The sequence below is a fragment of the Myodes glareolus genome, chromosome 13 (genome assembly GCF_982192425.1).
Source record: "Myodes glareolus chromosome 13, mMyoGla1.1, whole genome shotgun sequence".
NCBI lineage: Eukaryota > Metazoa > Chordata > Mammalia > Rodentia > Cricetidae > Myodes > Myodes glareolus.
The window spans coordinates 55353933-55381270 of NC_142038.1; the positions used below are offsets into that span (position 1 = coordinate 55353933).

General features: G+C 53.0%; 3 protein-coding genes across 6 annotated transcripts in view; 2 read left to right on the plus strand and 1 right to left on the minus strand.

Moving 5' to 3' along the window:
* Myo7b (myosin VIIB) overlaps positions 1-5696 on the plus strand; it is an 81987-nt gene extending 76291 nt beyond the window's left edge. Inside the window, exons 39-47 of the mRNA XM_048442556.3 lie at positions 595-700; positions 2101-2214; positions 2479-2566; positions 2896-2999; positions 3440-3625; positions 3856-3972; positions 4742-4825; positions 4947-5066; positions 5431-5696. Of these exons, the coding sequence (XP_048298513.3) occupies positions 595-700; positions 2101-2214; positions 2479-2566; positions 2896-2999; positions 3440-3625; positions 3856-3972; positions 4742-4825; positions 4947-5066; positions 5431-5532 (1021 nt within the window). The 3' untranslated portion in view covers positions 5533-5696. The remainder of the gene's footprint in view (positions 1-594; positions 701-2100; positions 2215-2478; positions 2567-2895; positions 3000-3439; positions 3626-3855; positions 3973-4741; positions 4826-4946; positions 5067-5430) is intronic.
* A 593-nt stretch (positions 5697-6289) lies between these two features.
* The window catches only part of Lims2 (LIM zinc finger domain containing 2), a 35359-nt gene continuing 14310 nt past the window's right edge, over positions 6290-27338 (minus strand). For all 3 annotated transcript variants that reach the window (XM_048442558.3, XM_085700018.2, XM_048442559.3), the window contains exons 2-10: positions 23110-23269; positions 20403-20469; positions 20040-20160; positions 10693-10842; positions 9913-10063; positions 8741-8833; positions 7896-7944; positions 7591-7666; positions 6290-7076 (exon numbers count right to left, since the gene is read on the minus strand). In XM_048442558.3, the coding sequence (XP_048298515.1) occupies positions 6929-7076; positions 7591-7666; positions 7896-7944; positions 8741-8833; positions 9913-10063; positions 10693-10842; positions 20040-20160; positions 20403-20469; positions 23110-23265 (1011 nt within the window). In that variant the 5' untranslated portion in view covers positions 23266-23269 and the 3' untranslated portion in view covers positions 6290-6928. The remainder of the gene's footprint in view (positions 7077-7590; positions 7667-7895; positions 7945-8740; positions 8834-9912; positions 10064-10692; positions 10843-20039; positions 20161-20402; positions 20470-23109; positions 23270-27338) is intronic.
* Gpr17 (G protein-coupled receptor 17) lies at positions 14599-21709 on the plus strand. Of its 2 annotated transcripts, none has more exons than XM_048442563.3 (2): positions 14599-14902; positions 16337-21709. In XM_048442563.3, the coding sequence occupies exon 2, from the start codon at positions 16369-16371 to the stop codon at positions 17386-17388; it is 1020 nt and encodes a 339-aa protein (XP_048298520.1). In that variant the 5' UTR covers positions 14599-14902; positions 16337-16368; the 3' UTR covers positions 17389-21709. The 2 variants fall into 2 exon arrangements, with proteins under 2 accessions (XP_048298520.1, XP_048298519.1); XM_048442562.3 differs by having other exon boundaries at positions 14600-14902; positions 16362-21709.

Sequence of the window (27338 nt, forward strand, 5' to 3'; positions counted from 1 at the left end):
TTGGTATATTATGCAGGTTCTTAGTAGGTGCTTGATAAAGGTTACTCTCTTCCTCTCGCCATGGATATGTCTTGGAGACAGACTCAACCTGTCTTGGCCCATGCTTCATTTTAAACATGAGCCCAGCATGTCCATGTCTTCCCTACCCCTTGAAGTCTCCTGCCTTCTCTATCTTGGCCTTGACCATGACGACTGTGGGTTGAGAGCGTGAGTGGTCACACATAACTGTAGTCATAGAGGAAATGGCACCCTTTGAAGGGCTGTCCTGGAGTCCCCACGCTTGATCTGTGAACACAGGAGCGCTCCTGTCCATAATGCCACAGCCAGCGGTCTCTAGTGTTGCTAGGATGCCCATGTGTTCCCCAGCCTTCTTGAAGGTAGGCGGGACTGGGCTCGTCTGTATCCCAGGGTCACATGCAGAGTTCACCAGGCAGAGACAAACCCTAGGAAGGGTGAGAAGCAGGAACCCATCTGTCCCCCTGCACTGGTCATTGAGAGTTCTTGTTTCCAGCACCAGGCTAATTGAGGCCAGCTCAATTGAGGTTGGCAATTGGGATGGGTACAGGAATAAAAGGCACCCTCTGTCCTCCTCAGGATGGGACCTCGGAAGCAGCCCCCACATCACGTAGAGGTGAAGGCTGCTGAGCAGAATGTCTCCAAACTACGCCAGGAAGTCTACCTCCCCAATGACACAAATAAGGTAAGTACCTACCCAGCCTGGTGTCTACAGCGAGTCTCGGGCTGCAGAAGGTTGCAGGACACAACTCGACATCCCAGATGCTCTTTGCTCAGGTAAATAGATCCATATTCTGGGTTCCAAACGGACTCTCTCACCCCCACTGCTCCTACCCCCATCTGGGTCATATCAGGCCTGCTTCCACACTCCAAGCCAGCATGGGGAGCAGTGCACCGAGCTAAGGGGCCACAGCTACCAGTGAGATTAGACGGGGGAACTATTCCGAAGGTATGAGTTAAGATTCCAGGCCAAGGGGGAAAGAAAGGGAGCCAGAGGACTGGCAGCAAGGTGAACTCCTGGAGCTTGTGGGCCCCTGGAGGGATCTGTGGTGAGCAAGAGCCATGGGCTTTTGGTCCAGAACTTGCCCCGGAGGCTTGAGGAGGCAGAAGGGACAGGTAGGAGATAGGTGACCACTGGGCCCCAGCTGTAGTAAAGAAACATCTAAGTAGAATGTGACCAAGGCCACCCTTACACACTCCCCTGTGCCACATGAGCATCTTTAGCTTGGGTACAGTTAAGTCCCTGTAATGAAAGCTCCCACAGTATGGCTACAGGGTTGTAATGCATATTCAAAGGGCCAGACATCCTGAGTCTAGCCTGGACCCAGGACAGTAGGAGTTGTGACCAAGCAGTGTGATATGTGGATGACTCTGAGGCCTGTCCTTCTCCAGACAGAACATGACCAGTCCAAGGCTTATAAAGACAAGAGCACATCCCGGGTGGTGGCTTGTTCAGTCATTAAAATTCTTGTCACACAAACAGGAGGACTCTAGTTCAGATCCCCAGAACTTAAGTAAAAGCTGGACTTTATCGCTCTAGGGGGTTAGAGACTCCTGGAGATTATTGGCTAGTCACCATAGCCAAATGGATGGATTCCACATCCAGTGAGAGACCCTGCCTTAAAAAAAAAGGTGTGGAAACAATTAAGAAAGACACTTGAGTGACTTGAGAGTCTTTAAACATGTGGTGGTACATGTATGAGACAGAAGCAGGAAAATCCAAGTTCAAGGCTAGCCTGCTCTACAGAATAGCCGAGCTACACAGAGAAACTCTGTCTCAAAAGGAAGGAAGGAAGGAAGGAAGGAAGGAAGGAAGGAAGGAAGGAAGGAAGGAAGGACGGACAGATGGACGGAGGGTCAGGCACTTGAAGTTCACCCCTGGCCTTCACAGACATGTGCACACAAATGCACATGCACCCACATGTGCACATACCCATATGAACGTGGATTTAGCACACACACACACACACACACACACACATGTGCATGTGCATACATAGAGGAGTACATATCCCAGAACAGAGGCTTAAGCGGTCTTCTTGCTGAAGCCGAGACCTGGGCCTCACCTGCTCTCTCTCTGTGCAGACAATGGAGGTGGGAAGCACTAGCCGGGTGCGAGACCTGTGTGACAGCATCGCTACTAGGCTGCAGCTGGCCTCCTGGGATGGCTGCAGTCTCTTCATCAAGATCACAGACAAGGTGAGCCACTTGCTAGGCCAAGGAGCAGAGCAAAATCCTCTTGCCTGAGGAGGCCTCCCGTGAGCAGCAGACCTCGGCCTGCCCAGAACACTGTGCTAGGCAGCCCCTGCTGTACACAGTGGGTCGGTTATTGGGATGAAGGGCGATAGAGCCTTGCAGTCGCACCCCCTGCTAGTCAACCCCAGGGAGCTCCCGCCCACCCAGCCAAAACATAGAGTTTCTGGATCCAGTAGCTACCATACCTGCCTCTCCCTCTTCCCTAAGGTCATCAGTCTGAAGGAAGGAGACTTCTTTTTTGATGGCCTGAGGCAGGTTTCTGACTGGGTGAAGAAGAACAGGCCCCAGAAAGAAGGTGAGAGGCATCTCTGTGGAGGGGTGGTTGCTTGCTGAATCACTGGTATAGTTCAGACCCCTCCATCTAGTTTCGCTCACCCTCATGTCCCTAGACATGCAAACGGTGAACTTCCTGCAGGGTGGTAGGGGTGGCAGGGTGTCCAGGGACATTTCTGGAGGCAGCTCCTACACTACTTGATAAAGATGAATCAGGAGCCAGGGAGGAGGAAAGACACAGACTTTCCAAAACGGCAGGAGTCACGTGACAGCTGGGAGGGTTTCCTTCAGGATTGAGTCTTTGGGCGCCTACTGGAATAGGCTTGGTGCCGACTGACGCCCCTCTTCTAGGGGCCGCCACACTTCCCTACCAGGTGTTTTTCATGCGGAAACTGTGGCTAAATGTGACCCCGGGGAAGGACGTGAATGCAGACACCATCCTCCACTACCATCAGGTACCCATCGGGCGGTCCTCTTGGAGTCACAAGAGCCATTGCCATCCTATCCCAAACGTGTCCTGAGATGTGGGAGAGGAGGGGGTCAGAGTGGGACTCCCTTGCCCCAGGCACTTGCAATGAAGTGAGCAGGCCAAGACCCTGAGGGTTCTGAGGACAACAGAACACAGAGTACTGGGGAGAAGGTCTACAGGAGCCAGGGAAGAAGAGAACACAGAAGGCTGAACTTGTTGTGCCCGCTTGCAGCTTGGAAGGATGATATGAGGTGGACAAAGCCAATGTCCATCCCAGCACAATGCCAGGGAGCCCTCACTTAGGTCTCTCCACTGGCCAGAAACTCTTCCCCGAGACCTTCAACCTCTGCCTGCTCAGTGAATGTGGAGGTTAAGATCCCCACTCCAGGCTCCCGTAATCTAAGGCCTAGCATGTCTGTCACTCAGGAGCTACCCAAGTACCTGCGAGGGTTTCACAAGTGCTCCAGGGAGGACGCCGTCCACCTAGCGGGCCTCATCTATAGAGTCCAGTTTGGCAGTGACCAGTCTCAGCTGGCTAGTGTCTCAAAGATCCTGAAAGAACTGGTGCCTCAGAACCTCACACGCCTGATGTCCTCAGAGGAATGGAAAAAGGTCTTTGACGGGATCCGAGTGGATGGGCAGGCTGGTTGGCTTGGGACATGGGCTGCCTGCACCTGGCCTTTCCCTGTCCTATCCTCAGTACTTCTGAGGTCCTACCCGACACTGACTTCCAGATAGGTGGGCGTGGCTCTGACTTGAGTCTCAGAGCCCCTGGGTGTCCATGCCCTGTATGGAGGGCAGGGCAGCCTGCCGAGGTCCTCACTGGCCCTCTTTTCCATCAGAGCCTCCTTCTGGAATGTGACAAACACAAAAACAAGACAGTGGCAGAGGCCAAGGTGGAGTTCCTGAAGAGGATCTGCCGCTGGCCTACCTTTGGGTCTGCCTTCTTTGAGGTGAAGGTAGGTGTTAAGCCACGCCCAGACCCTGCCGCCAGACAGGCACCATTCTGCTGACCCCTCAGTGCACATGACAGGAGTGTGTGTTCTGACTGTAGCCCGAGCAAGCATTTAAAACGTGGCCACCTGGGGGCTGAGAAGTCTCAGTTTGATCCTCAGAACTCGTGTTGAAACACAATAACAAAGCTGGCCATGTTGTTGCCTGCTAGCAATCCTAGTGCTGGGGAGATGGAGATTCACTGGCCAGCTGACCTAGCCTGTTTGGTGAGCTCCAGGACTGTGAGAGACCTTGTCTCAAAATACACACATACAAACATAGATATATACAGTAGGTACATACACATATACTTACATGCATACAGCCAGTGAGATGGTTCGGTGGGTTAAGGCCCTTGTCACCCAGGTCTAATGACCTGAGTTCAATCCCTAGGACCCTCATGGTAGAAAGAAGGCATTGATTCCAGCAGCTGTCCACTGACCTCCGCCCACACACATGCCATGTGCAGACATACACAGATAAATATGTTCATCACACATGTGCCATATGCAAACATACACAAATTAAATATATGTTTAAAAAAATAAGGGTGGTGGTCACCTGAAGAATGACCCCCAAAACTGACCTCTGACCCCCACATACAGGCACATGTGTGCACAGACCACACACATATGCACGCATGCCCACCCTATAGACACAAACACACATACAAATAGAAACTGGTCCTCTGACCCGCTAGGTTTGACTATGATCATGGTGTCTCTCCCTCTGCAGCAAACCTCTGATCCTTCCTACCCAGACATTCTCCTCATTGCCATCAACAGACATGGGTTGCTACTCATCCATCCCAAGACCAAGGTAGGGCTGCAGGGGCTGTGTAGGCAGCACAGCCATCTTCCAGTCTGAGGTGGGATGTCTGCCTTCCTGCCTGCCCCTCCCCAGAGGCCTAGCCTCCTGCCAATTGCCTCTCTGTCCCCAGGAACTACTGAACACCTACTCCTTCACCAAGATCTCCAGCTGGAGTAGTGGCAGTACCTACTTCCACATGGCACTGGGGAGCCTGGGCCAGAGCAGCCGTTTGCTGTGTGAGACCTCTCTGGTGAGCACAGGCCCCACCTCCCACCCCTGTGTGGCACCCAGAGATGCTGGTGTGTTCTGATTACTCCCTTCCACATGGAAGTTGCTTGCGATGAGAAACTGTTTGCCTCGGACCAGACTAAGCCAGCCAAGGCCTGCTGGGAGGTTAGATGCATCTCGAAGACTAGAAGCCAGCAGTCATGTCCAAGAACTCTAAGCTGACTCTGGGCCATGCCAGCCCATTCTGGGGAGACGGTGGGACTCAGGTCCACTAGAGCAAGCAGTAGTGAAGTGCAATGTGGGGGAGCTTTCCTCCTTTCCTTCCGTTCTACCGCGTCACCCCACACCTGCACCCACAGCCTCTGACCCCACCCTGTCCTGTCTAGGGCTACAAGATGGATGACCTGCTGACCTCGTACGTCCAGCAGCTTATGAGCACAGTGAACAAGCAGTGGGGCTCCAGGGTCCCAGCCCCGGCCAACTCCTGACGGGTCCCATCTGCACACAGTTTCCATGCCAGGCTTCCATCCCCTTCGCCACACACCAGACCATCCCTCCTGGTGTTCACTGCAGAGGCCAAGGAAGGTCTCAAGCCTCCTGGCAGGTGACGGGTAACTCCCCTGAGTTCACAATAAAAATTCACCTACCAGGAGGGAGTGTGAGTCTCTGAAGGGGAAGGGCAGGTGCCGGGTGGGCAGCCTCCAGTCTGGGAGCCCTCTACCCACCTGAGGGTCTCATCCAGAAAAAGCAAAGGGCACAGTGATTTTTCCCAAAGCCAGATAACAACCATATTCTCCAGGAATGACTTCATTCCCTTTCTCCTTCTTCTTCCCCTCTCTCTGCCACCTCTCTTCTCTCTTGTGCTCAGTCTGGGGAGAGGGTGTCCCTGGGGACCCTGCTTCCTGGGCTGTCTGCACCAGGATGGCTGCTGTCCTCCTGGCTGGCCTGGTGGAAAGTGCATGTCAACAGCAGAAAGCAGGGGTTTAGAGACCTGTCCAATTGATAGGCTCTGAGAGATAACCCACCTTCATCATTCACTTACCGATGAGCCAACATGGCCACTGCCACCTAGGCCTGAGGGGCCCTGACTGGTTTTGTTTATAAATTCTGGTGGCAGCCAGCCTGGGAAACCTGAAACTCTCTGGTCTGCCCACATGGGGGTGTCACTGAGTGTTGACCATCCCCAGCAGGGAGTAGCTCTACAGCACCACCCTCCTCTGTCCCTTCCACAAACCACACAGGTGCTTTCCACAGTGAGAATCAGCCTTCATTGTGCAAGTACGTGACCACTTGCAGGTCGGAGCTGGCTGGGGCCATGTGTCCTGCTGGGAAGTGGGACCTCAGCCTTGGTGGCCAGCTAAGAGGCTTTCCGCAATCTCCTGAGCAGTGAACGCGATGGGAATCTCAGCCTCCAGCTGGTTCATCCCAGAAGTGGCTGGGTTTGTGATGCGGTGGGGCTCGATGTGGCTGAAATACTGATGCCCCTTGAGCCAAGAAACCTCCATCTGCAGGGTGCTGGCCCTGGGGCTGGGACAGCTTCCCAACCAAGCCCAAGAACCTCTCTAAGATTGAAACTCTCCCAGGAGAGTGGAAAGGGCAGCTGTCAGGCTGGGATCTGTGAGCCAAGCAAATGGCAGATGATCCTGGCCCCAGTTTGCCCCTATCCCCAGAGGGTGTGGGCACAGGAGGAAATGCCTGTGAGGCTGGGCCAGGTCACAATGCAGAAGAGTGTACCATGTAGCCCAAGGTAGACTGGGAACAGAAAAGGTGACATGTAGGAGGAAGGGCCTACAATGGAGCAGAAGTGGGAGATGGCCAGCAGGAATTGGGGCAGGGAGGAGAGGGCAAAGGGTCTGCAGGCAGGCAAAGGGAGGCCGAGGATCTTTAGACTGAGTTGATGTCCACAGACTTGGGCTGGGCCTTGCGTGAGGTCATGTCAGACAGCTTCTTCAGCCTCTTCTTCAGCTCCAGGGGGAACCTTTCGTAGCACCTCTTACACACGGGCTTCATGTCGAACTCCACAAACTTGTTCCTGCAGACAGAAGCCCAGCAGTGTATACCTCCCAACCCTGACTCCAGACAATAGCCCAGAGGCAGAGGAGCAAGTCTCCCTCAGCTGCTCCCTCTGCCCTCCCACCCCAACCTGTCACAGCCAGCAGACCGGTAAGATACTGGCCAAAGGGCACTGGGGAAGAAGAGAAGGTCCTCCGGTCTCTCTCCCCTCATGGAGGCTTCTCTCCAGAACCCTCTATGGCTCTCTGCTGCTCTTGGAATCTTGAGTCCCACCTCATCTCACAGTTCCAGTCACCCCTACCCTTGTAAGAGTCACGAGAGAACAGCCACCTGACAGCTTGCCTTGCATATACTCTTCCCTGAGCCTGAATGTCCAACTCCGAAGCTCAGGGTTCTTGATCATTCTCTGGGATCCCTGGGCTACCTCATCTGCCTGGTCTGCTCCTGCCTCACACATGCCCAGGGCTTGCCTGAGGCTGGAGTTCCGGGAAAGTCGGGGCTGCAAAGCCCCCTCCCCACCCACCCATACTCACTTCAGAGTGAGCTTCATGTTGCAGGTGGAGCAGGAGAAGCAGTTCACACACCAGGCTTTGCTGAGGGCTGACACCACTGTGAGGCCAGATGTGGGGTTAGCAAGCCCCACCCAAACCAGCTGCAGACCCAGCTATGCAAACCAGAGCCAGATGGACCTGCAGCTGTAGGACAACCTCTCCTCCACCCACCACCACCACCACCATCCCCCAGCCCACAACCCCACCCACCTCCCACCACCCCACCAGGAAAACAGGCTGGTTGGGAGAAAGTAAGGGAGGGAGGAATTTGGGGACAGAGGCCTTACCATCACCCTCGATCACATGACTGCAGTTGTAGCAGACATCCCCAAAGAGCTGTGAACAAAGCAAGCCATCAGTGCTTCCCACAAGCGTAACAACACGAGTCCTTTTCGAGCACACCCAGGCCATGAAAAACATTCCCAGGAAGGGCCACAGGTTGAGACATTGCTCCCCACTGGTACATCCTACTGAAGTCCTTCAGCAAGGATGAGGGCTAGGGCGAGACCTCATCCCATCAGCCTCTGGGGCCACAATGGTATTTCATCAAAAGAAGACACGATGTGAACATCTCTTACACATGGGCTTCAAGACTAAGTCAGAGCCCAGGGCCTGAGCACACAGGCCTGGCTTCTAGTGTATACAATGGACTCTCAGGTGCCTATAACACCCCCACCCACAAGCCCAGAGACCCTAGGAAGCATCTTGATGTGCTTTTCAGCATGTGAGGACACACGGTTCCCCCTGAGACAGGGCACGGCAGAGCCGGTAGTCTTTCCCAGGACCTTCTCCAACGGGTCACCCAAGTGCCACTTCTGGACACGGAAACACCTGAACACAGTCCCAGCCCTGCTTTCTCAATGTCCTGAGGCTCCTCACTGTCCTTCAGCCCTGTGTCCTGAGGCCTCCTGACCATCCTCCATCCAGCCCTGGGTCCTGAGGCCCCCTGACCATTCTCCAACCCTGGGTCCTGAGGCCCCCTACCGCCCTCCAGCCCTGGGTCCTGAGGCCCCCTGACCACCCTCCAGCCCTGGGTCCTGAGGCCCCCCTGACCACCCTCCAACCCTGGGTCCTGAGGCCCCCTGACCACCCTCCAGCCCTGTGTCTTGTCAGGATCCATTCCAGGCCATACCTGGTTATAGTGGGTCTCACAGTAGGCTAGGCCCTTCTTCTCATAGTGCCGGTGCCCCAGGAATGGCTTCTCACACTTGGCACAGACAAAATGCTAAAGGAAAGAGGGAGAGGCTGGGCAGCATCGGGGCTGCCCCCAGGAGCCCCAGAAGACAGGGAAAGGGGGTGAGGCTCACAGTGGGCAGAACGGACACCAGTATGAATGCTGTAGAACCAGCTGGCCCTTCTGTTTTTTCTTTGCTCAAGGCATCTCACGTAGCCCAAGGATGTTTTCAAACTCACCGTGTAGTCAAGGGTGGTATTGAACTTCTGATCCTCCCAAGTGGTAGGATTGCGGGCACGCTCCACCAGGCCTGCCTTGATGCAGTCCTGAGGACTGAACTAGGGTCTTTGTATATGTAATGCAAACATCCTACCACCTGAGCTACACTGCCAGCCCTCCTCCTCGTCCTTGAACATACCACAATGATATCCTTTGTCACTGTGATCCTGCTTAGCAAATAGATCATGAGCCCACATAGGTGGAGCTGCTCTGATATTAGTAGGTGCCTCCTGCCTCTCTCACACACCCTGACACACACACACACACACACACACACACACACACACACACACTCAGATAGTCTAAGAGCCACCTAGTATCCTTTGATCCTGTGAGGACACACAAAACCCCAGAGACAGGGCAGCACATTCCATAGGCACCCAAGTACGAGTAGGCCACCCAGTAGGCCACCCAGGCACTGCTTTTGGCTGTAGAGATGGCCAGGCCACTGGAGGGGCAAGCATTCCTTCCAAGCATATCCATAAGAATGTGGCAGGGCTCAGGGAAAGGGCAAGAGCTGACTGAGGAGCCCACCAGTCCCACATCTGTGTGGGGCTGTGCACCTAACGGTCCTGTGGTCCACAAGTTGCTCAGGGCAGACTGTGCATGACACTTTCTCCTGACTCTAGGTAAGAGGTAAGGTGAGTGTGCCTGTCTGAGCACGGTCCATGAGCTCTGGTCGCCTGGCTCCTGTGGAGCTCCTGGCCAGAACAAGGAGAGGTTGCCCTCAAGAACATTTCTCACAGGGAATCAGCCCGTGCATGGCCTGGGCTGAGGTTCCAACAGACTGTTAACCAAGCTGTTTCTTAATACGGATCCGTGTCCCACTTACAGATTTCTGACAGGCTTACCTCCACATGCCACTGCTTGCCCAGTGCGTTGACCACACGGCCCTCGATTGGCCGGCGACAGGCCCCACAGATGGGGACGCCCATCTTGTCATGGCAAGGCAAGCAGTAGAGCTCCCCCTTCAGCTCACGGGCATCGGCGGTCAGCTCCTTCCTAGAGGACAGCACAGAGCATCCTTAGGGGCAGCCCTTACCTTCTGTAGGGCCACCACAACTGTCGGTCTAGGGTACTATGCCTGAGGCCCTTGCTCTGGCTGAGCCAGCTTGTTCTGATTTCTGGAGCCTTCCTGTGTGCACCCCAGACAGGCCCCAGGGCACAGAGCCCCCGCCCAGGCCTGCAGAAAGGGCCTGTGTCCTGTCCAGCTAGCTTCTTAGAGAAAAGTCTTTTTCTTCTTGTTCCCCTCTAAACCAGACTGAGTGTCTGGGGCAAGCACGGAAGGAAAATCAAGGGACCGTAGGAGGTCATCAGCTTTTCTCTCCTCTTTCTCCCCTCTTCAACACCAGTACCAACCTTACACACTCCATTCTTTCCTCTCTGTTACAGCTCAACCAGAGTCCTGAGGGCCAGGGCCTGCCCCTTATTCTGCCCCCCTCAAATACATGTGCTCCTGCTCCTGGACAGAGAGCTCCAGAGAGGGGTTTTCCGCCTCACCCACCTGTACCCTACAGCCTGTGCGGTAGGCTGCCTTGTTTACCTCTGCACCAGGTGAGAATCCCAGCAGCCCCATCCTGTGGCAGCCAGGATCACCTTTGCCATCCACAGGACCAGGACTGGGTACCTACCCACAGTGGGAACAGTTGAAGTGGTCCGGGTGGTAGGGATCATTCTTGAACATGAGGGCCTGTTCGTCGATGGCTAGGTGACACCGTTGGCAGATGAATTTGCCCAGGCTCTTGGCCTTCTCGCGGCTGTGGCAAGGCCGGCAAAGGTGCCTGTAGGAGGTGAGAGCAGTGTGAGGGAGAAGAATCCTTCCTCTACCTCTTGCCAGAACTGTCTGGCCATCAACCGGAAAGGAAGTCTAGAGCCCGGCTTGTGGCCTCAGTGACAGCTGGGTAATTCTAAGTAAATGAGCACAAGTTTGAGAAAGGTTTCCTATTGCAAGGCACAGAAAGCCAAGGTAAGGATTCTGAAAGGGATACCTTCCCCCACCCTGCAAAAGACAGCGGCAGGTAAGCTACCACAGCAGGTAAAGGTACTTGCCTCCAAACCCAACGACCCAAGTTTGAACCCCAACACCCAAATCCAGGAAACTGTACACATATACTAGAATGCCTGTGTTTGCTTCTTCTCCAAGGCTGCCTGAGTTTAGGCCTAGGCCATTGTATAATACAGAAGGGACATTTAGTTGTCATTTGCTGAGACGTTTTACTTTTCACATGTCTTTTAGCGCAAGCGACAGTGAATGTAAGTCTTAGAATGCCACAATGTGTGGCAGGGTGACCAAATCCTTGCAGGGCTCATTCACCCCATCCTTTGGAGTCTGCCGGATGAAGAGGGGCCCTAGTGCTCACAAGCGCTTTCTGTCCCCAGAGACAAGTAAAGCTGTGTGTCAGGGAGGCTCCTGAACCCAGCCTCTGTCATCACAGAGTCCTTTTTTGTGAGGACTTCAGTCATTTCTGATTCTGCTCCTTGCTCTGAGCAACAGCTGTGGTCTTAACAGAGAAGGAAATCAACACAGGTTCTGTTTCCTCGTCACTGAGGGTGCAAAGAATTTAGATTCAGCTCCCCAGGCAAAGGTGCACAGAAACTCCATCCAATGCTCCTTGGTCCCCATTCGCCACTTGTCACTCCAGTGCTGTAATCCTGCTGGGACCTGGGCCTCCTTCCCAGGCTCCAAAATCCACAGGGGCAATTCTCTATCTGCCACCAACCTCCACAGCCACCTGACCATTGACCCTTTTAGTGTGTGTGTGTGTGTGTGTGTGTGTGTGTGTGTGTGTGTGTGTTGTGCACCTGTGCATGCAGATATGTGCGCGTCAATCTCAGGTCAGTGTTCAATTGTTCCCCATCTTATTTGTTCCACACAGGGCTTCTCACAGAACCTGGAGCTCACCAATTTGGCTAAATTAGCCAGTGAGCTGTAGGGATCTGCCTGCCCCCATCTCCCCAGTGATAGTTCAGTTGATGAAGGACTTGTTTTTGCAAGCATAAGGTCCCGAGTACAATCCCCAGAATTCACTCTTTAAAGAGCTGGACGTGGGCCACTGAGATGGCTCAGCAGGTAAAGGTACTTCCCACCCAGCCTAATGACCTGAGTTCCATCCCTAGAACCTACATGGTGGGAGGAGAGAACCAACTCTTAAAAGTTGTCCTCTGACTTCTACCACATGCCATGGCACACAGTCACAATAAATTGTTTTTTAAAGCTGGACATGGTGGTATACATTTATTACCTCGGTGCTGGGGGAGGAGACAGGTGGAAGCCTGGGGTCTACTCTCAGTCACCGTAGCCTGATTGCCAAGCTACAGGCCAGCGATGGACCCTGTCCCAAAACAACAATAACAAAAGATGGGTGGCAGCCAGGCGATGGTGGCACACGCCTTTAATCCCACCACTCGGGAGGCAGAGGAAGGTGGATCTCTGTGATCTACAAAGTGAGTTCCAGGAGAGCCAGTGCTACACAGAGAAACACTGTCAAGGAAAAAAAAAAACAAAAAAAAAAAAAACAAGGTGGATGGCATCTAAGGATCAACGTCTAAGGTTTATTTCTGGCCTCCACACACACAGCTCAGATCCCTAAAATTCTATTGCAAAAGTGAAAATTGTCAATGTCCTTGAAGCTACCTCAGAAAGCCTGTGATGAGCTGAAGGTGTAACTCAAGTCCCAGCATACACAAGGCCTTTGAGTCAACCCTTCGCCTCAGATAAGTGAAAAAAGTAGGCGAATCCAGGAATGCTCTGCTTAGGGCAGTCATTCTCACGTCCAGCCATTGTGAGCGAGAACCCAGGACCTCTGCAAGAGCAGCAAGCACTCTTAATTACTGAGCCGTCTCTGCGGCCCCTCCCCTTGTTTTCAATGACGGGGTTTCTCCCTGGCTTGGAACTTGCCCATCTGGCTACCATAGCTGACTAAAGAGCCCCAACAACCTCCCTGCCTCCACCTCCCTGTGCTGAGTTCTAGGCAAATGCTGCCTCCCTCACCAAGGTTTCTCACATGGGTTTGGGGATCAAATTCAGGTTTTTCTTGCTTCCAAGAAATATACTCGATGAGCTATCCCTCCAACTCCTCGGGTATCATTTAATTCTCTCTAACATGCCTTTAGAGCTTCGTGAAACCACCACCTACACACTCAACTGGGTTTCCTGCTTTATGTACACACATGTGCACACACTCCCCTTACACACACACAAAAAGGAAAAAGTAAGGTAGAGTGTAAGAATTCACATGTCCTTTAATCCCAGCACTCGGGAGGCAGAGGCAGGTGAATCTCTGTGAGTTCAAGGCCAGCCTGGTCTACAGAGAGAGTTCCAGGACAGCCAGGGCTACACAGAGAAACCCTTTCTTAAATCCTCTCCCTCAAAAAGGAATTCTCATGTCAAAATGCACCAGGCAAACAGAAAGGAACAAATGCACATGAAGCGTTACTTCTGCAGTGACATGTGCTGGGGTACAGAGGCGGGTTCTGCCACTTGGGGGAGTTTGCCACAGGGTGAATGACTTCACTTCTCTGAGTTTTGGCTTTCTCAATTGTCAAATGGGGCAAAATTCCCAGCTGCACAGCGCTGTGTGAAAAGACAAGCTGACAACAGATACGCTGGGCAGTAGCGCCTCCCCAGATGTTAAGCACGCATAATTGTAAATGTATTGCTTGTTTGTTTCTGAGGCAGGATCTAAAGTAACTCGGGCTGGCTTCAAACTCAAGGCGTAGCTAAAGATGACCTTGAACTTCTCATCTTCCTGCCTTTGCTTCTCAAGCGCAGGGAGCAGAGGAGTGAGCCACCACACAGTTTATAGAACCCAGGCTTTTGCAATCACACTGGGCAAACCCTGCACTGGCTGAGCTCTATGCTGGGCTGTAATTTCAAACATTTCAACTGAAAATGTGAAGTCCTTTGAGACTAAGAACACTGGCTTGAGTGTGCTGTACGGCTGCCCCTTTAGTGATATCAGCCTTGCTGAACTTTGATGACTCACGGGCAACACCCAACCCATCCCAGCTTTGAGCCACCCCAGAAGGAGCAAGCCATGGTCAGGGAGCCACTGCGGCCCTCCTGTTAGCCATGCTCAGCCGCGAAGCCCTCCCAGGCCAAAGGCAGGCCTGCCGGGCTGCACCAGCCCCACAGCACAGACAGCTCCCCCTTTATAAGGCGCCTGCAGCTGTGCAGAGTTCCACATAAAGGCCATGATTTATTCCACACACCCGAACGGGGCCTAATTATACAGGACAGGACACAAGGACCCTACAGCAAGTGTCTGAAAGAATCCCCTCTCATCTGGCCCAAGACTCCTCAGCTCTAACCCTGGCATGCATAACAACACCCCCCAACCCCCAACCCCCCATCCTGCCGCCAGCCCAGTAAGCTTGGGATCCTGGCCCGTTGCCATGGTAGCTGACCCCTCCCTATCCCCCCACTAGTAGAAAATCATCCTCTTCTGAAATATCCTGTTGTGTCTGTCAATTCCAGCCCAAGACCCCCACCCGGCCCAGCTCTTGCACACTCCCAGGCTCCCAGGACAGTCATACACTTGGCCTCTGTGGTGCTCTGTGGCCTGGCTGGGGGATGGGGGTACGCACAATCTGAGGACACACTGGAATATTCAGTGCATACTCCGTGGAAGCAGACCCAGCTGGACAAGCAGCCTATCCCACAAAGGACCCCTCAGGAACGAAGCAGCTTTTCAGGTTCACAGACGCTGTGGGCTCTCTTGCTCTCCTTAAATAGTCAAGCCTCCCTCCTGCAGCTACGAGGAGTCTACCTGGAGCACCATCCACAGCTGGCTCACAGTCTGCCTGCTTCCTGTCCTTTCCCTCCTGGGTCCTCTGTGAGAGGTAAGGGGCAGGGGTGGGCGGGGAAGGGTGGGGAGCCTCTGGGGACTCAGCAGAGGTGACAGAGTAGAGTCAGCATCCAGTCCTATCAGGCCCTGAGCTGTTTGACAATTTCCACTACCCTGAAATTCTTACTTTCTAGAATTATTGTTGTTGTCTAGGCTGGTCTTGAACTCTATATAATGGAGGATGACCCTGACCTCTTGCTCACCTTCCAAGTGTTTAGATTCCGGGCACTCGCTACCACACCCAGTTTACGTGCTGGGAATCAAACCCAGGGCCTCACGCATACCAGGCAAGCCCTCTACCACCTAAGCTACATCCCCAACCCAAATTCTTACTTTTTGAGCAAGGGGTTATGCATTTTCATCTTACACTGAGCCCCCAAAGTTAGGTAGCCAGTCCTGGAAATGCCCCACAAGGGACGATGGGCAACTCCAGGGCATGCTATGTGATGAGCCACACTCCCAGTTCTGGCCACAGGGTCCCCTTGACCCCCAGAGGTGAAACTGTATCGTGGAAGGCGCAGGATGCCCTCATACCCCAACTTGGGCTATGGAATACCTTGACTTGGAAGGGACTCCCTGCTGGTCTGAGGCCCTGGCGAAGGTTTCCTAAACCCAGCCCTCACCCAGAAAAGCTTGACAAAATGGAGTTGAGCAGCTAAGTGTGGGAAACTCCAGAGATATTGGGGTTCTTGGGTGCCATGACAGAAAGCGTGCCCAGTGCAGCTCTGACGGAGCCATGCTAACAAGCATGGGAGGAGCCAGAAGGTGGGACAAAAAGAAGTGATTTATTGTTCCTTGTGGACCAGGTCAGAGGTCAGAGAGGTCCTGGGACTCAGAGTAAGCAGGCTCACCAGGCAAGCCAACACTGAAGGACTGGTGGGTATCCAGCATTAGGCTTTCAGCAATAGATCCTACTTACTCTCCCATGGGGAGCGAGTTTAATGGACCCCGACACACAACGCTATGCCTGCCTTAGGGTGGGGTTAGAAAAGAAAGTAAGGGCTCTCGCTGGCCTCATAAATCCAGGCAATCAAGCTTGCTTCCCTTTCCCTCTGGTACTAACTCCACTCTCTAGGCCTGAGGGAGTGGATAGGCACAGGGCAGAAAGTAACGTCCAGATTCTGAGTCTTCCAGCCATTACCCCAGGACCTCCTTACTTTCCGGGAAAACCATGCCTCAGCTGGATTTGGCCTGTGATTGACGTTCAAAATGTCTAAGACTCAGTCAGCTCCAAAGGACACAGAAACTCCACCCAACCCCCCAGACCCAGGAGTGTCTGTCCCTTGGCAGTTCTGCAGCTGTGTCAAGCTTAGAGTAGCTCCACTCCTCACAAGTTAGTGACAGGAGACTCTGAAGGCATCAGAGGTCCTGCCTCTGACCTTGGGGGACACATTCTGGGACCCCATAACTGGTTCTGTATTCCCTCCAGCTCTGTTCCCCTGTTCTGCCTTTAGCCACAACATGAATGCCCTGGAGGCAGCCCTACCGAGTCTGATGGACAACTCCTCCCTGGCTTACTCTGAGCAATGTGGACAGGAGACGCCCCTAGAGAACATGCTTTTCGCTTGCTTCTACCTTCTGGATTTCATCCTAGCTTTTGTGGGCAATTCTCTGGCCCTGTGGCTCTTCATATGGGACCAGAAGTCAGGGACCCCGGCCAACGTGTTCCTGATGCACCTGGCGGTGGCCGACTTGTCCTGTGTACTGGTCCTGCCCACTCGGCTGGTTTATCACTTCTCTGGGAATCACTGGCCATTCGGGGAAATCCCGTGCCGACTCACTGGCTTCCTCTTCTACCTCAATATGTACGCCAGCATCTACTTCCTCACCTGCATCAGCGCTGATCGGTTCCTGGCCATCGTGCACCCTGTCAAGTCCCTCAAGCTTCGGCGACCTCTCTATGCCCACCTGGCCTGTGCCTTCCTGTGGGTGGTGGTGGCTGTGGCTATGGCCCCACTGCTAGTCAGCCCACAGACTGTGCAGACCAACCACACGGTTGTCTGCCTGCAACTGTACCGGGAGAAGGCCTCCCACCATGCCCTGGCATCCCTGGCTGTGGCTTTCACCTTCCCCTTTATCACGACAGTCACCTGCTACCTGCTGATCATTCGCAGCCTACGCCAGGGTCCCCGTATAGAGAAGCATCTCAAGAACAAAGCCGTCCGCATGATCGCTATGGTTCTGGCCATCTTCCTCATCTGTTTTGTGCCCTACCACGTCCACCGTTCTGTCTACGTGCTTCACTACCGCGGCGGGGGGACTTCATGCTCTGCTCAGCGTGCCCTGGCCCTAGGCAACCGGATCACCTCCTGTCTCACCAGCCTCAATGGGGCCCTGGACCCTGTCATGTACTTCTTCGTGGCTGAGAAGTTCCGACATGCCTTGTGCAACTTGCTCTGCAGCAAACGGCTCACAGGCCCCCCTCCCAGCTTTGAAGGAAAGACCAATGAGAGCTCCCTAAGTGCCCGATCCGAGCTGTGAGCCCTGAGCTGTGAGCCTCCAGGACGTCTTGTCCCTAGGCCAGCTGTCAGAGAACCAGCTCTCCACTGGGGCACATGCTGCCAGGGCCACCTAAAGACCTCTGTCTTCCCTCACCACTTCCTGAGCAAACCAACTGAAATGTCAGCAGTTCGTGCCCTGCTCCAAGGTCTTCACTGCAAGGCCATCCAGTCTGAGCAAAGGCATCAAGAGGGAGGGCTAACTAGCTAACTACAGGATGCCCTGCCCACCCTTCCACAGGGACTCGGTTGGTCTGTCTTATTTACAGCTCCCAGACACCCAGTGACTTCACTGGTACTAAATAGAGAAGAACCACAGGGACATTTCTGGAACAATGGGGATCTTTCTTCCCCCACTAAACTTTCAGCTTCTTTCATATACAGAAGCCCGCAGCAACAAAGCCCTACAGAATAACCCAGAAAGCAAGCTGCCCAGGACCCAGAAAAAGAGGCAGCACAAATCTCAATGGAACACGAGGAATGTCTGATACTTCCTTTGAAGTGCATGGTATATCGTGTACCCCTTGCCAGCCTTGGGAGATGACCTCTCTCTGACTTTAGGGGGCACAGACTCTATGTGAGCCACACATGAGTACATTTCAGACTGGTGGCATGTGATCCCAGCAAACACAGCTCTGGACTCTCCTGCTATAACCATGCTTCCACGCCTGCCTCTAGCCTGACAGTGTCTAGAGTTTCTCAGTAGAAGGTGGCCTGGTCAGGCATATGGCATAGATGGACAGCCATTAGAGCCCACTAGAGGCAGGGAGTCTGGTGTGTGAACCTGTCTCCACCTCACTCAACCCCAGAAGGCTTCTACTAGCCTCGGTTGCCTGGCTTTGAACTGTTGAACTTGTCAGCATGTGTTGGACACTCTAATGTATCCTTTTTTTGTGTACTTGTTTGTATTACTCTTAAACATAGTCGAGCCTTAAGGTGAAGGAAATTATTGTGCTAGTTCAACATGACACATATGTCCTCCCCTGGGATTATCTTCCCTTCCAAGAATGACCAAGCAAGCAATGCCTCCCTTATTGTGGTTCAGGTGGCCCAGGCAAACCTGAAGCTATGCATCATGGAGCGCCACATGCCATTCTAGGTTAGAAGGGCTCTCAGACTTAACCCTACAACTGCCATCAATAGAAAACCCTATATTCTTCTATTACATTTTGTCTTCCAAAGCATGGGGTGGTTGCCCGTGCATGGCTCATCTCAGAGTCACGGCTCAAACTTTTTTTTTTCCGATTATAATGACCTATCGGTTGGTCGATTATTGATTATCGTTATCATTATAACCAGACGGGATTCAAACCCACGTCCCTTGGCACTAGAGCGGAGCGTTAGGTGCTCCTAGCCGCTGAGCCACGGCTCAATGGCTCATCTCAGAAAGAGCAAAGCCCAGACTGATGCCCCTGATGCTCAGCATTGCTTTTCACCAGTACTGGTCTGTCCACCATTGTGGTCCCTACCAAGACAGCCTGCTGAATACAATACCATACCAGCTTTTCAGATGCCAGGACCAGAGAGAGGTCATGTGCCTCTCCGGTGGCATAGCAAAGGGACAAGATCACTGTAGGCTGAGACAAAAGTGACAGAGGGGCTTTGACAGAGAACCAAGTACCCAGACAGGAAGGGCATTCTTGCGGGAAGCTAGAGAGTCTCTGGAATGCCTTTTCTGGCACAGGGCATGCAAAAGCAGACTTGGGTCAGAGGAGGAGGATCTTGCAGCTCTACTTGGGTCCTGTTGTGTTGAGATATCAAATGGAGATGCCACACAGGCAGGGACATTGAGCAAGGGAGAGACATTGTCCAGATGTGCCGCTGAGAGACCCAAAACTTCATCTTCAAGGGCAGGTATGGACATGGGCCCAAAGAACACCTCTGTGCAGAGAGAGTCTGGAGGAAGCTAGCACAGAACAGAGGTCTCACTGGGAAAGGAGATGGTTTAGGCAAGAGGGCCCTGCTGTGAGGTCACTGGAGGCCAAGGAGAGGACCTGATGCTCCCCACCCCGGTCTTGACCTGAGATAAAGAAAAGGTCAACAGCTATGCTCAGGACTTCAGGGCACAGAGGTGTTGCTGGGAGCTCCCCCAAAGCTTTCCCACGCAGGTGGGAGATGAGGTCATGCCTACAGGAGAGGTATAGAACCCACAGTGAGGGAGGCAGGGGTGGGAAGAAAGAGCAGGGCTTCTTGGAAGGAAAACAGCCAGAGTACCAATGAGGCTTACAGTTCTGAATTTGGGTAACTTGGGCAACTTGGTTAAGGGCTGTCTGTCCAACATCCTCCAGACATGTGCGTACAGGAGGGAAGGCATGGTGTGGTAGCAGCAGGTGGGGTGTCAAGGGTAACAGGGATTTGTCAACTGAAAACTCCTCATCCATTCATAGCTACTCAAGACCCTTCACCCCAAAGGAATGCCCCTTACCCAGAGGCAGCCCTGTCTGTCCTCACTCTGCCACCCCCATCCTGATCCATGCCCTTGGGACTGTGTTCTCCGTCTAGTAGGGGTAGAACAAGGTCCACAGCCAGATCAGTACAGGGCTCTGCAGAGCCTGGAAGGTGCCTTCGCCAGACCATGTCTCCTAGAGTGGGGGAAGAGACTCTCCTCTCTGCCCACAACTGCAGCAGCCTCACCTGCCTGCGTTCTTCACAAAGCCCAAGTCAGCCAGCTCCACGTCACACAGCTCACAGCGGAAGCAGCCTGGATGCCAGTTGGTGTTCATGGCCTTGATCACGCGTCCAATGACAAACTCGCCTGGAAGAGGAGAGATCTCAGCTGTCAGTCAGGGCCCATTCCCCCTTTGGTACCTCCCAAGTCTTATGTGCCTGGGGCTCCTCCCCCAGTTCAGCCTTGTCCAAGCACCCTTCTTTCAAGAGCAATGCTCAGAAAGACAGAATGGGGCGATAGGGAAAAGTCCCCAGGCTAAGTAGTGTGCCATTCTTGCCCGTTCCCTACTTGTCCCCTCCCCCTCCCTAGGTGCTGTCACCAGCTCTTACCACAGAATCCGCAGCATGGAGCAAACAGCATTTGGAAGTCATGTTCGCAGTACTTCCGGCCCTCAAACTGCAAACGGGACCACAGACAAAAGACAAGCAGGTCATTCATCATCCCCGCAATCCTTTGTCCCTAATAAGTAACAGTGGCCTGGGGTCTGAAGAAGAGAGCCTTCTAAAGCTAGCTGGAGCAGGGGACTAGCCGTGCAGCTTAGCAGAGTGCAAAGTGAGGCTCACAGAGATGCTGAGGGTCCAAGGTCAGCTCTTGGCGATTCTGCTATCTGCTGAGGACCCGAGGAGCCTGACAATAGGCCAAGCTGAGGTGAGAGCTGGAGCTGGGGCTGGGGAAGAATGAGTCAAATCTGTCCTGCATGTCTGACCAGATCAGTGTCCCGGGAGACTACAGAAGACCCATGGAAGGAAGAGGGAGGAAAGAGAGCACAGGAAGGGCCTGGGGAACTGGCCTGACAAAGCCAAGCCCCCGAGTGCTGCGGTCAGCCACTGTCATGTATTGTAACAAGCATGACCAAAGCTTGTCTCTGCTTTCCACTCCCTTAACAATTTGCTTTCTTTAAAAAAAAAAAAAAAAGAAAAGAAAAGAAAAAAAAAAACCTGGTGCTGTAGCTCGGTTTGTAGGAAGCCTTGTTTCGGGTCACAGAGCTGCATAAATGGGGAGTAGCAGTGCCCTTGGGAGATGGAGGCAGCAGAAGTTCAAAGTCATCCTCTGTAAGTTTCTTCTTCTAAAGCAACACGCAGCTCTCCCCAGTGAACCAGAGAGGCTACAGAGGCTTGAATTTCCTCCGCGGCAATATCTCCCAAACACCCACTATGTGCTTTGCTTGGCTCTGGTCTAAAACCCTTCACAGAGAGCTCTCCAGCCCTCTGCTGCCTCTCCAGCCAGCCAGTGTCTCTCAGGAGCCTGGAGAGCCACAGGAGATTTTAATCTGGCATGCGGGCCACATACCCACATCAGTCAACCGATGATGCCCAGCGTCCCCTCCCCCTCCCCCGCAAGAAACACAGCCCTCTCTGAGCTCTGGTCCTGCCCTCCTCCACTGCAGCCCAGTGGAGCAGTGCAGTCAGTGTTTAACCAACTCTGGCAAAAGGCAACAGAGGCCCTGACTCTGGGTCTGCCAGATGCTGTGGTGTAGATCTTACTGCCAGGCTAGTACCGTGCCGACATCACAAATGGCGCCACGTAGGCAGAAATAATTTCAGACGCCTACATGACATGAAAGTGTAATGAAATAATGAGAAGTAGGACATTTTAAGTGTTTGTTATCTTTTTAATAAAGTACTATACCCCTGTACATTGATATGATTTACTGTATGTGTGTGTTTATGTGTATGTCGGCACCCCCATCCCCCTGGAACAGGGTCTCTCACTAGCCTGTGGCTCACCAAATAGACCAGACAGACTGACTAGCCTGTGAGCCTCAGGAATCCACCTGTCTTTCTCCTTCCCCAGTTCCGGGACACAGCACAGGCTGGTATGCCCTGCTGGTCTTTTACATTGGTTCTGGGATTAACCTCAAGAGTTCATGATTGCGAGGCAAGCACTCTGATGACTGAGGCATTTCCTCGGCCCAGGCATGAGCTACTTTTTAAGAACAGCTGTGTTTAGAAAGGATTTAACTACTTGCTCTTGTGAGCTGGTGTGGGCAATTCAGGGCCCTTTACGCTTCTCTGAACTATTTCAAGACTCAATGATCCCACTCCTGGTCCCAACTGGTATCCCAGCTTCTTTCCCAACTGCCCCACAGCCTCTGTGTGGGACGATGCCCAGAGTCTTTCTCTCTCTTCCACTTTGTTTCTGAGACGGTTTCATTGCGTACCCTCCCACGATCTAGTGTTACAGGCACATGTCACATGCCTTGAGTAGAGGGGTCTTCTTTACATGTGGGACAAGGGTGTGACTCCTCTGTTCCAAACCTAAGTATCTCCGATTTCTTACAGAACAGAAGACCCCAAAGGAGAGCCACTAAGATAGGACGATGGAGAGTCTCTGTCTAGCTCCTGCCACTCTCCCTCTCGTTTCCTGCTTCTACCTGTGCTACACCAGCCTCTCCCCAAATATCCCACATGCTTCTGCTTCAGTACCGCTTCATGTGCTGCTCCTTCTGCCAAGATCTCTTCCTGCAGAGGAGTGTCTGTATATGTGTGCATGTGCGTGTGTATGTGTGTGCATATGCATGTGTGTGCATGCATGCATGTGTGCATGTGCGTGTGTAAGCATATGCATATGTACGTGTGTGTATGCATGTGTGCATGTGCATGTGTGTGCATGTGTGCGTGTGTGTGCATGTGTGTGCGTGTGTATGTGCACGTGTATGTGTGCGTGTGTGTGTGGGGGGGTGCATGTGTGGGTGTATGTATGTGTGTGTTTATCTCTTCTCTTCCGACCTCATCAAACATCACCTGCTTACCCAACTCCAGCCATGAGAATTCTTGTTCCTAAAGCATCTTCCCCAGATAATGGAATCCCTCAGCCATTGCCTTCACTGTCTGACCCAATGGAGAGCGAGTGGCACGGTGGGGTTCTTCCTTCCCCAGGGCTGCCCACAGCCCATCCAGGGGCAGCGGAAGAAGAGTGACTGCAGAATTCCCAGCTGAGGGACGGGCCAACACAGTGTGTGAAACTCAGCGTTGCTGCCTCAGAGCCTGGCCAGGTCACTCTTCCAGAACAGGCTACTGCCCAGCACCTCCTCACCTCATAGAAGAGCCCCTCGGGGAAAGGCCGGAAGCACTGGGCGCACACGAAGCAGTGCTCGTGGTAGAGCTCCCCGTTGCTGTTGACGATGCGCTCGGTGGGGGCAAACCGGGCCTGGCAGCGCTGGCACATGGCGTCAGCCAAGCACTCAGACATGTTGCTAGAGGGGACAGAAGGAGAAGGAGGTCAACACTGGCCAGCAGACTTGCAGGACTGGCCCGGGGACATACATGCCCCTGCTTAAAAGGTTCAGGTGGATCCAACCTTTAATGACAACAAACACGGCGCAACGTTGTAAATTTCCTTAAAACGTGACATGTTGTTTGTGCAGGGGCACATGCATGGGGGTGGGGGCTGCAGGGCTGAAGGGCTGCAGTCTCAGCTGTTGTTTCTTAGGCACCACCCACGTGTGTGTGTGTGTGTGTGTGTGTGTGTGTGTGTGTGTGTGTGTATGTGTGTGTGTGTGTGTGTGTGTGTGTGTGTCAGCATCTCTCACTGACCTGGATAGAACTCACTAAGTAGTCTAAGCTGGCTGACGGGCAGGCACCAGGGACGTACCTGCCTCTCTCTGTGCCCCTCCCCACCGTGCTGGGGTGTAAGTACATGCCCTCATTCATGACTGCTCCACCGTAAACTCTCCACCACGATGCCTGGCCCATCTAAAGTGCTGGTGAGTTTTGTCAATCTGACACAAACTAGGAATATCTGGGAAGAGAGAGCCTCAACTGAGGAGCTGCCCCCATCAAACTTGCCTTGGGCATATGTAGGAGACATTTTCTTCACTAGTGGTTCCCGTGGGAGGGCTCAGCTCATGGTGGGTGGATCTGGGTTTTTAGAAAGCAGCTGAGTCAAACGTGGGGAGCCAGACAGTGAGCGCTTTCCTCCATGGTCTCTGCCTCGGCTCCTGTTAAGTTCCTGCCTGACTTCTCTCAAGACAGACCATGGTGCAGTGTGTAACCAAACTCTCTCTCTCTCTCTCTCTCTCTCTCTCTCTCTCTCTCTCTCTGTCTCTCTCTCTGTCACACACACACACACACACACACACACACACACACACACACACACACTTATAGTCCAAGTGCCCGGGAAACAGAGACAATCACATCTCTGGGGAGATGGGAGACAGGGACTGGAGAATCCCCAGAAGCTCACAGGCAAGCTGGGCTGACTTGCCCAAAGTGGAAGATGAGGACCATACCCAAGGTAAGGGTGCAGCACACCTACACAGTCCAGAGCTAAGCAGATTTCAAACTCCATCCAGAGGACTGTTGTTTTCCCATAACTCGGGATACATCTCAGAATTCCCCAGCCGTGACCAGTCCAGGGAAGGCCTGTGGCCTCCTACACTCCCTGCCAGAGGGCAGAGGGTCAGAGATGGACGGACATTCCATACCCTCCTTCACACAGTCAGCCCTAGAGCCAAGAGCAGCCTGTCGGGCTATCCTCTGAAGAGAAAACCAGGCCCCCGCCCTCAGAGCACAGCACTGCACGTTTCTGAGAGCCAAACCCAGAACTGAGCATGCGTACCACCCTTTCCTCAGCCGTCACCCCCAGCACTCCAGACAACCATAGTCTTGACAGACGACACAAGACATCCCTAGGCCTGACAAAAACAGGGCAGTCTGGGATGAGCTGGGGACGTCTTTCTGCTCCAAACACTAAAGGAGGCCTGCTGAGGATCACCTGGGAATAACTCAAGCCTCTTCCTGTCCCCTCATCTCCCGGGGCGTCTCACAGGCCTGGCCATCCTAGACAGTTCTTCCTCTACTCTAGCCCTTGCTTATGCGTGAGGGGGCCTGGGAAGGAAGATGACAGACTTCTTTTAAAAGTTCTTCTTGATGCTGGCATGGTGGCACATCCCTTTAACCCAGCCCTTGAGGGGTACAGAGGCAGGTGGACCTCTGAGTCTGAGGTCAAACTGGCCTATAAAACAAGTTCCAGGCCAGTCAGGGTTATGGAGTGAGACCTTGTCTAAAGGAAACATAGGGTTTTTTCTCTTTGTTCCATTTATTTATTTATGGTGTGTGTGTGTGTGTGTGTGTGTGTGTGTGTGTGTGTGTGTGTGTGTACATGCCCACGCGTGTACCTTGTTAACATGTATGGGGGTCAGAGGACAACCGGCAGAAGTTGGTTCTCTCCTTCCACCATGTGGGATCCAGGGATTGAACTCAGGCTATCAGGCTTAGATCTTAGCCTGATCTTGAACCTGATCTTCCTGTCTCTACCTCCTGAGTGTTGGGAATCAACCCAGGACTTCATGTATGCTAGGGAAGCACTCTACCAACTACATCCCTAGCCCATGCATTCAAGTCCTGTGAACTTTAGTACCCTCATCTGTAAAACAAGTCCAGCGCCGGCTGTCTATAAAAGGCAATGCCTGCAGGAGAGTCTGTTATACACAAGCTACTTCCTGCCCTTCACTGGGTCTTTGCGGAGTGTCTGCACTATTTCAAGCACTAGCCAGGTCTGGGGAAAAGAGAGGCTTCCTGAGCAGCAAGCACAGTGTCTAAAGTTCCAACGGAAGCTTCCTTTAGCCACCCTGGAACGATCTGGCCTGTCTCCCTAGTCGCATCAGAGGTCACCAGGCTGCACACGATTAACAGGGTTTGACACAAAGACAGCCCTATTTCTCATCGTGTAAATACTGAGATATTAACACGCTGCCTTAGACAGCCATACACAGGATGCATTTTCACCATCAGAAACATATTCCAGGAGCTGAGGATGTGGTTCAGTTGGCAGAGAGCTTGCCTCGCATGCAAGGGAACCGTGGGCTGGATTTTTTAGCCCTGCATAGTACTGGGCATGGTGGCTCAGACCTGTGATCCCAGCACTCAGGAAGTGGAGGCAGGAGGATCAAGGTCACCACCAACTGCATTGCAAGTTGGGGACCCACCTGAGTTGGGGCCCTACCTGAGCTACATAAAACCTTGTCTGAAAAGGAAGAAGAAAAGCAAGAAGAAGAGGGCAGAGAAGTGGGACAGGGCAAGGGAACAGATTCCTATCCAAATCTCCAAATCCATCCAAAACCTGCCTTCTAGAAACCTTAGTTATATGCCTCTGGTTCAGCAGCTCAGTCTCCTTTTCTCCTTTTATCAAGAACACTTCAAATACGTCACACCTGTCACAACATAGAGATGGCAGGAGGTAGGAACCAGAAGTTCAAAGAAAGTCAGAAGGTTGCATTAACATGTGTTTGCACATTCCTGGGGTCTTGTCAGAACCTAAGCTTCTTTATAGGGCCCACATCCCTCCTTGGGCCTTGGCCGTGTTGTTTGCTATATCCACCCTGGGGTCACTTCCAGTCCCTCGTTACCTGTACCCTGTCACCACAGTTCATAGCAGACACAACCAAAGCTGACCAGGGAGGGCCCCATTCCAACTGACTGCATGCAGGTGAACCACAGGTCCTTACCCGTGCTGGCCTGTGCTGGCCCCCCTAAAGAAGAAGCTGCATATGACAGGCGCTTTGCAGATAGCCACAGATGGCAGATAGCATCTGAGTCAGCGTGGCCTCCCCAATACCTTCCCTCTGTCTCTGTTCTCTGCCAAAGATGGCATGTGCACACACAGGCATGCGTGTTAGTGTTCCTATGGGTGTGGAGGTCAGAGGTTGAGGTCAAATGTTCTCTTCTCGACCTTGTTTTTTAGACAGGCTCACTTCCAGTTCAGCCAGGCAGGGCACTGAGCACCCAGAGATCTGCTTGTCTCTGTCTCCCTGGTGCTGGGATGACAGACAAGAGGTCAGCTTTCTTTTTAAAGATGGGTGCTGGGATCTGAACTCTGGCCCTTCTGCTTGCACATGAAGCACCATATAACTGAGCTGTTTCTTTTTTTTTTCTGAGCTGTTGCTTTAGCCCCACAGAGACATTTTTGGGGCTCAGTCCTTTTGCTCCCCTTCAAACTTCCCTGTCATTGGCAGGAAATTCAGAAAAACCTGAGTGATGTCAGCCCCGGAATGGCTTCCCTTCCTGTGCTACCAGGTCCTCATTCTGCCCGTCTGTGACTGTAGCTCCCTGACCCTCCTCCCCCACATTTCATTCTCCACCTACTCCTCTGGGGACATGTGCTCCTTAATGCCAATGACCCTATGTCCACTGCCCCATTGCTCTCTCTCCCTAGATTTCCTCAGGTTATCTTCCAGCCTGATGACCCTGAGGCAACATGTATAGGAGCCATGCCACCTGGTCTCTCTCCTCTGGGACTCCCAGAATCCTCCTAAGCCCAGG

Excerpts from the sequence above, each read along its gene's own strand:
- Gpr17 (XM_048442563.3), top strand. The coding sequence starts at position 16,369 with ATGAATGCCCTGGAGGCAGCCCTACCGAGTCTGATGGACAACTCCTCC.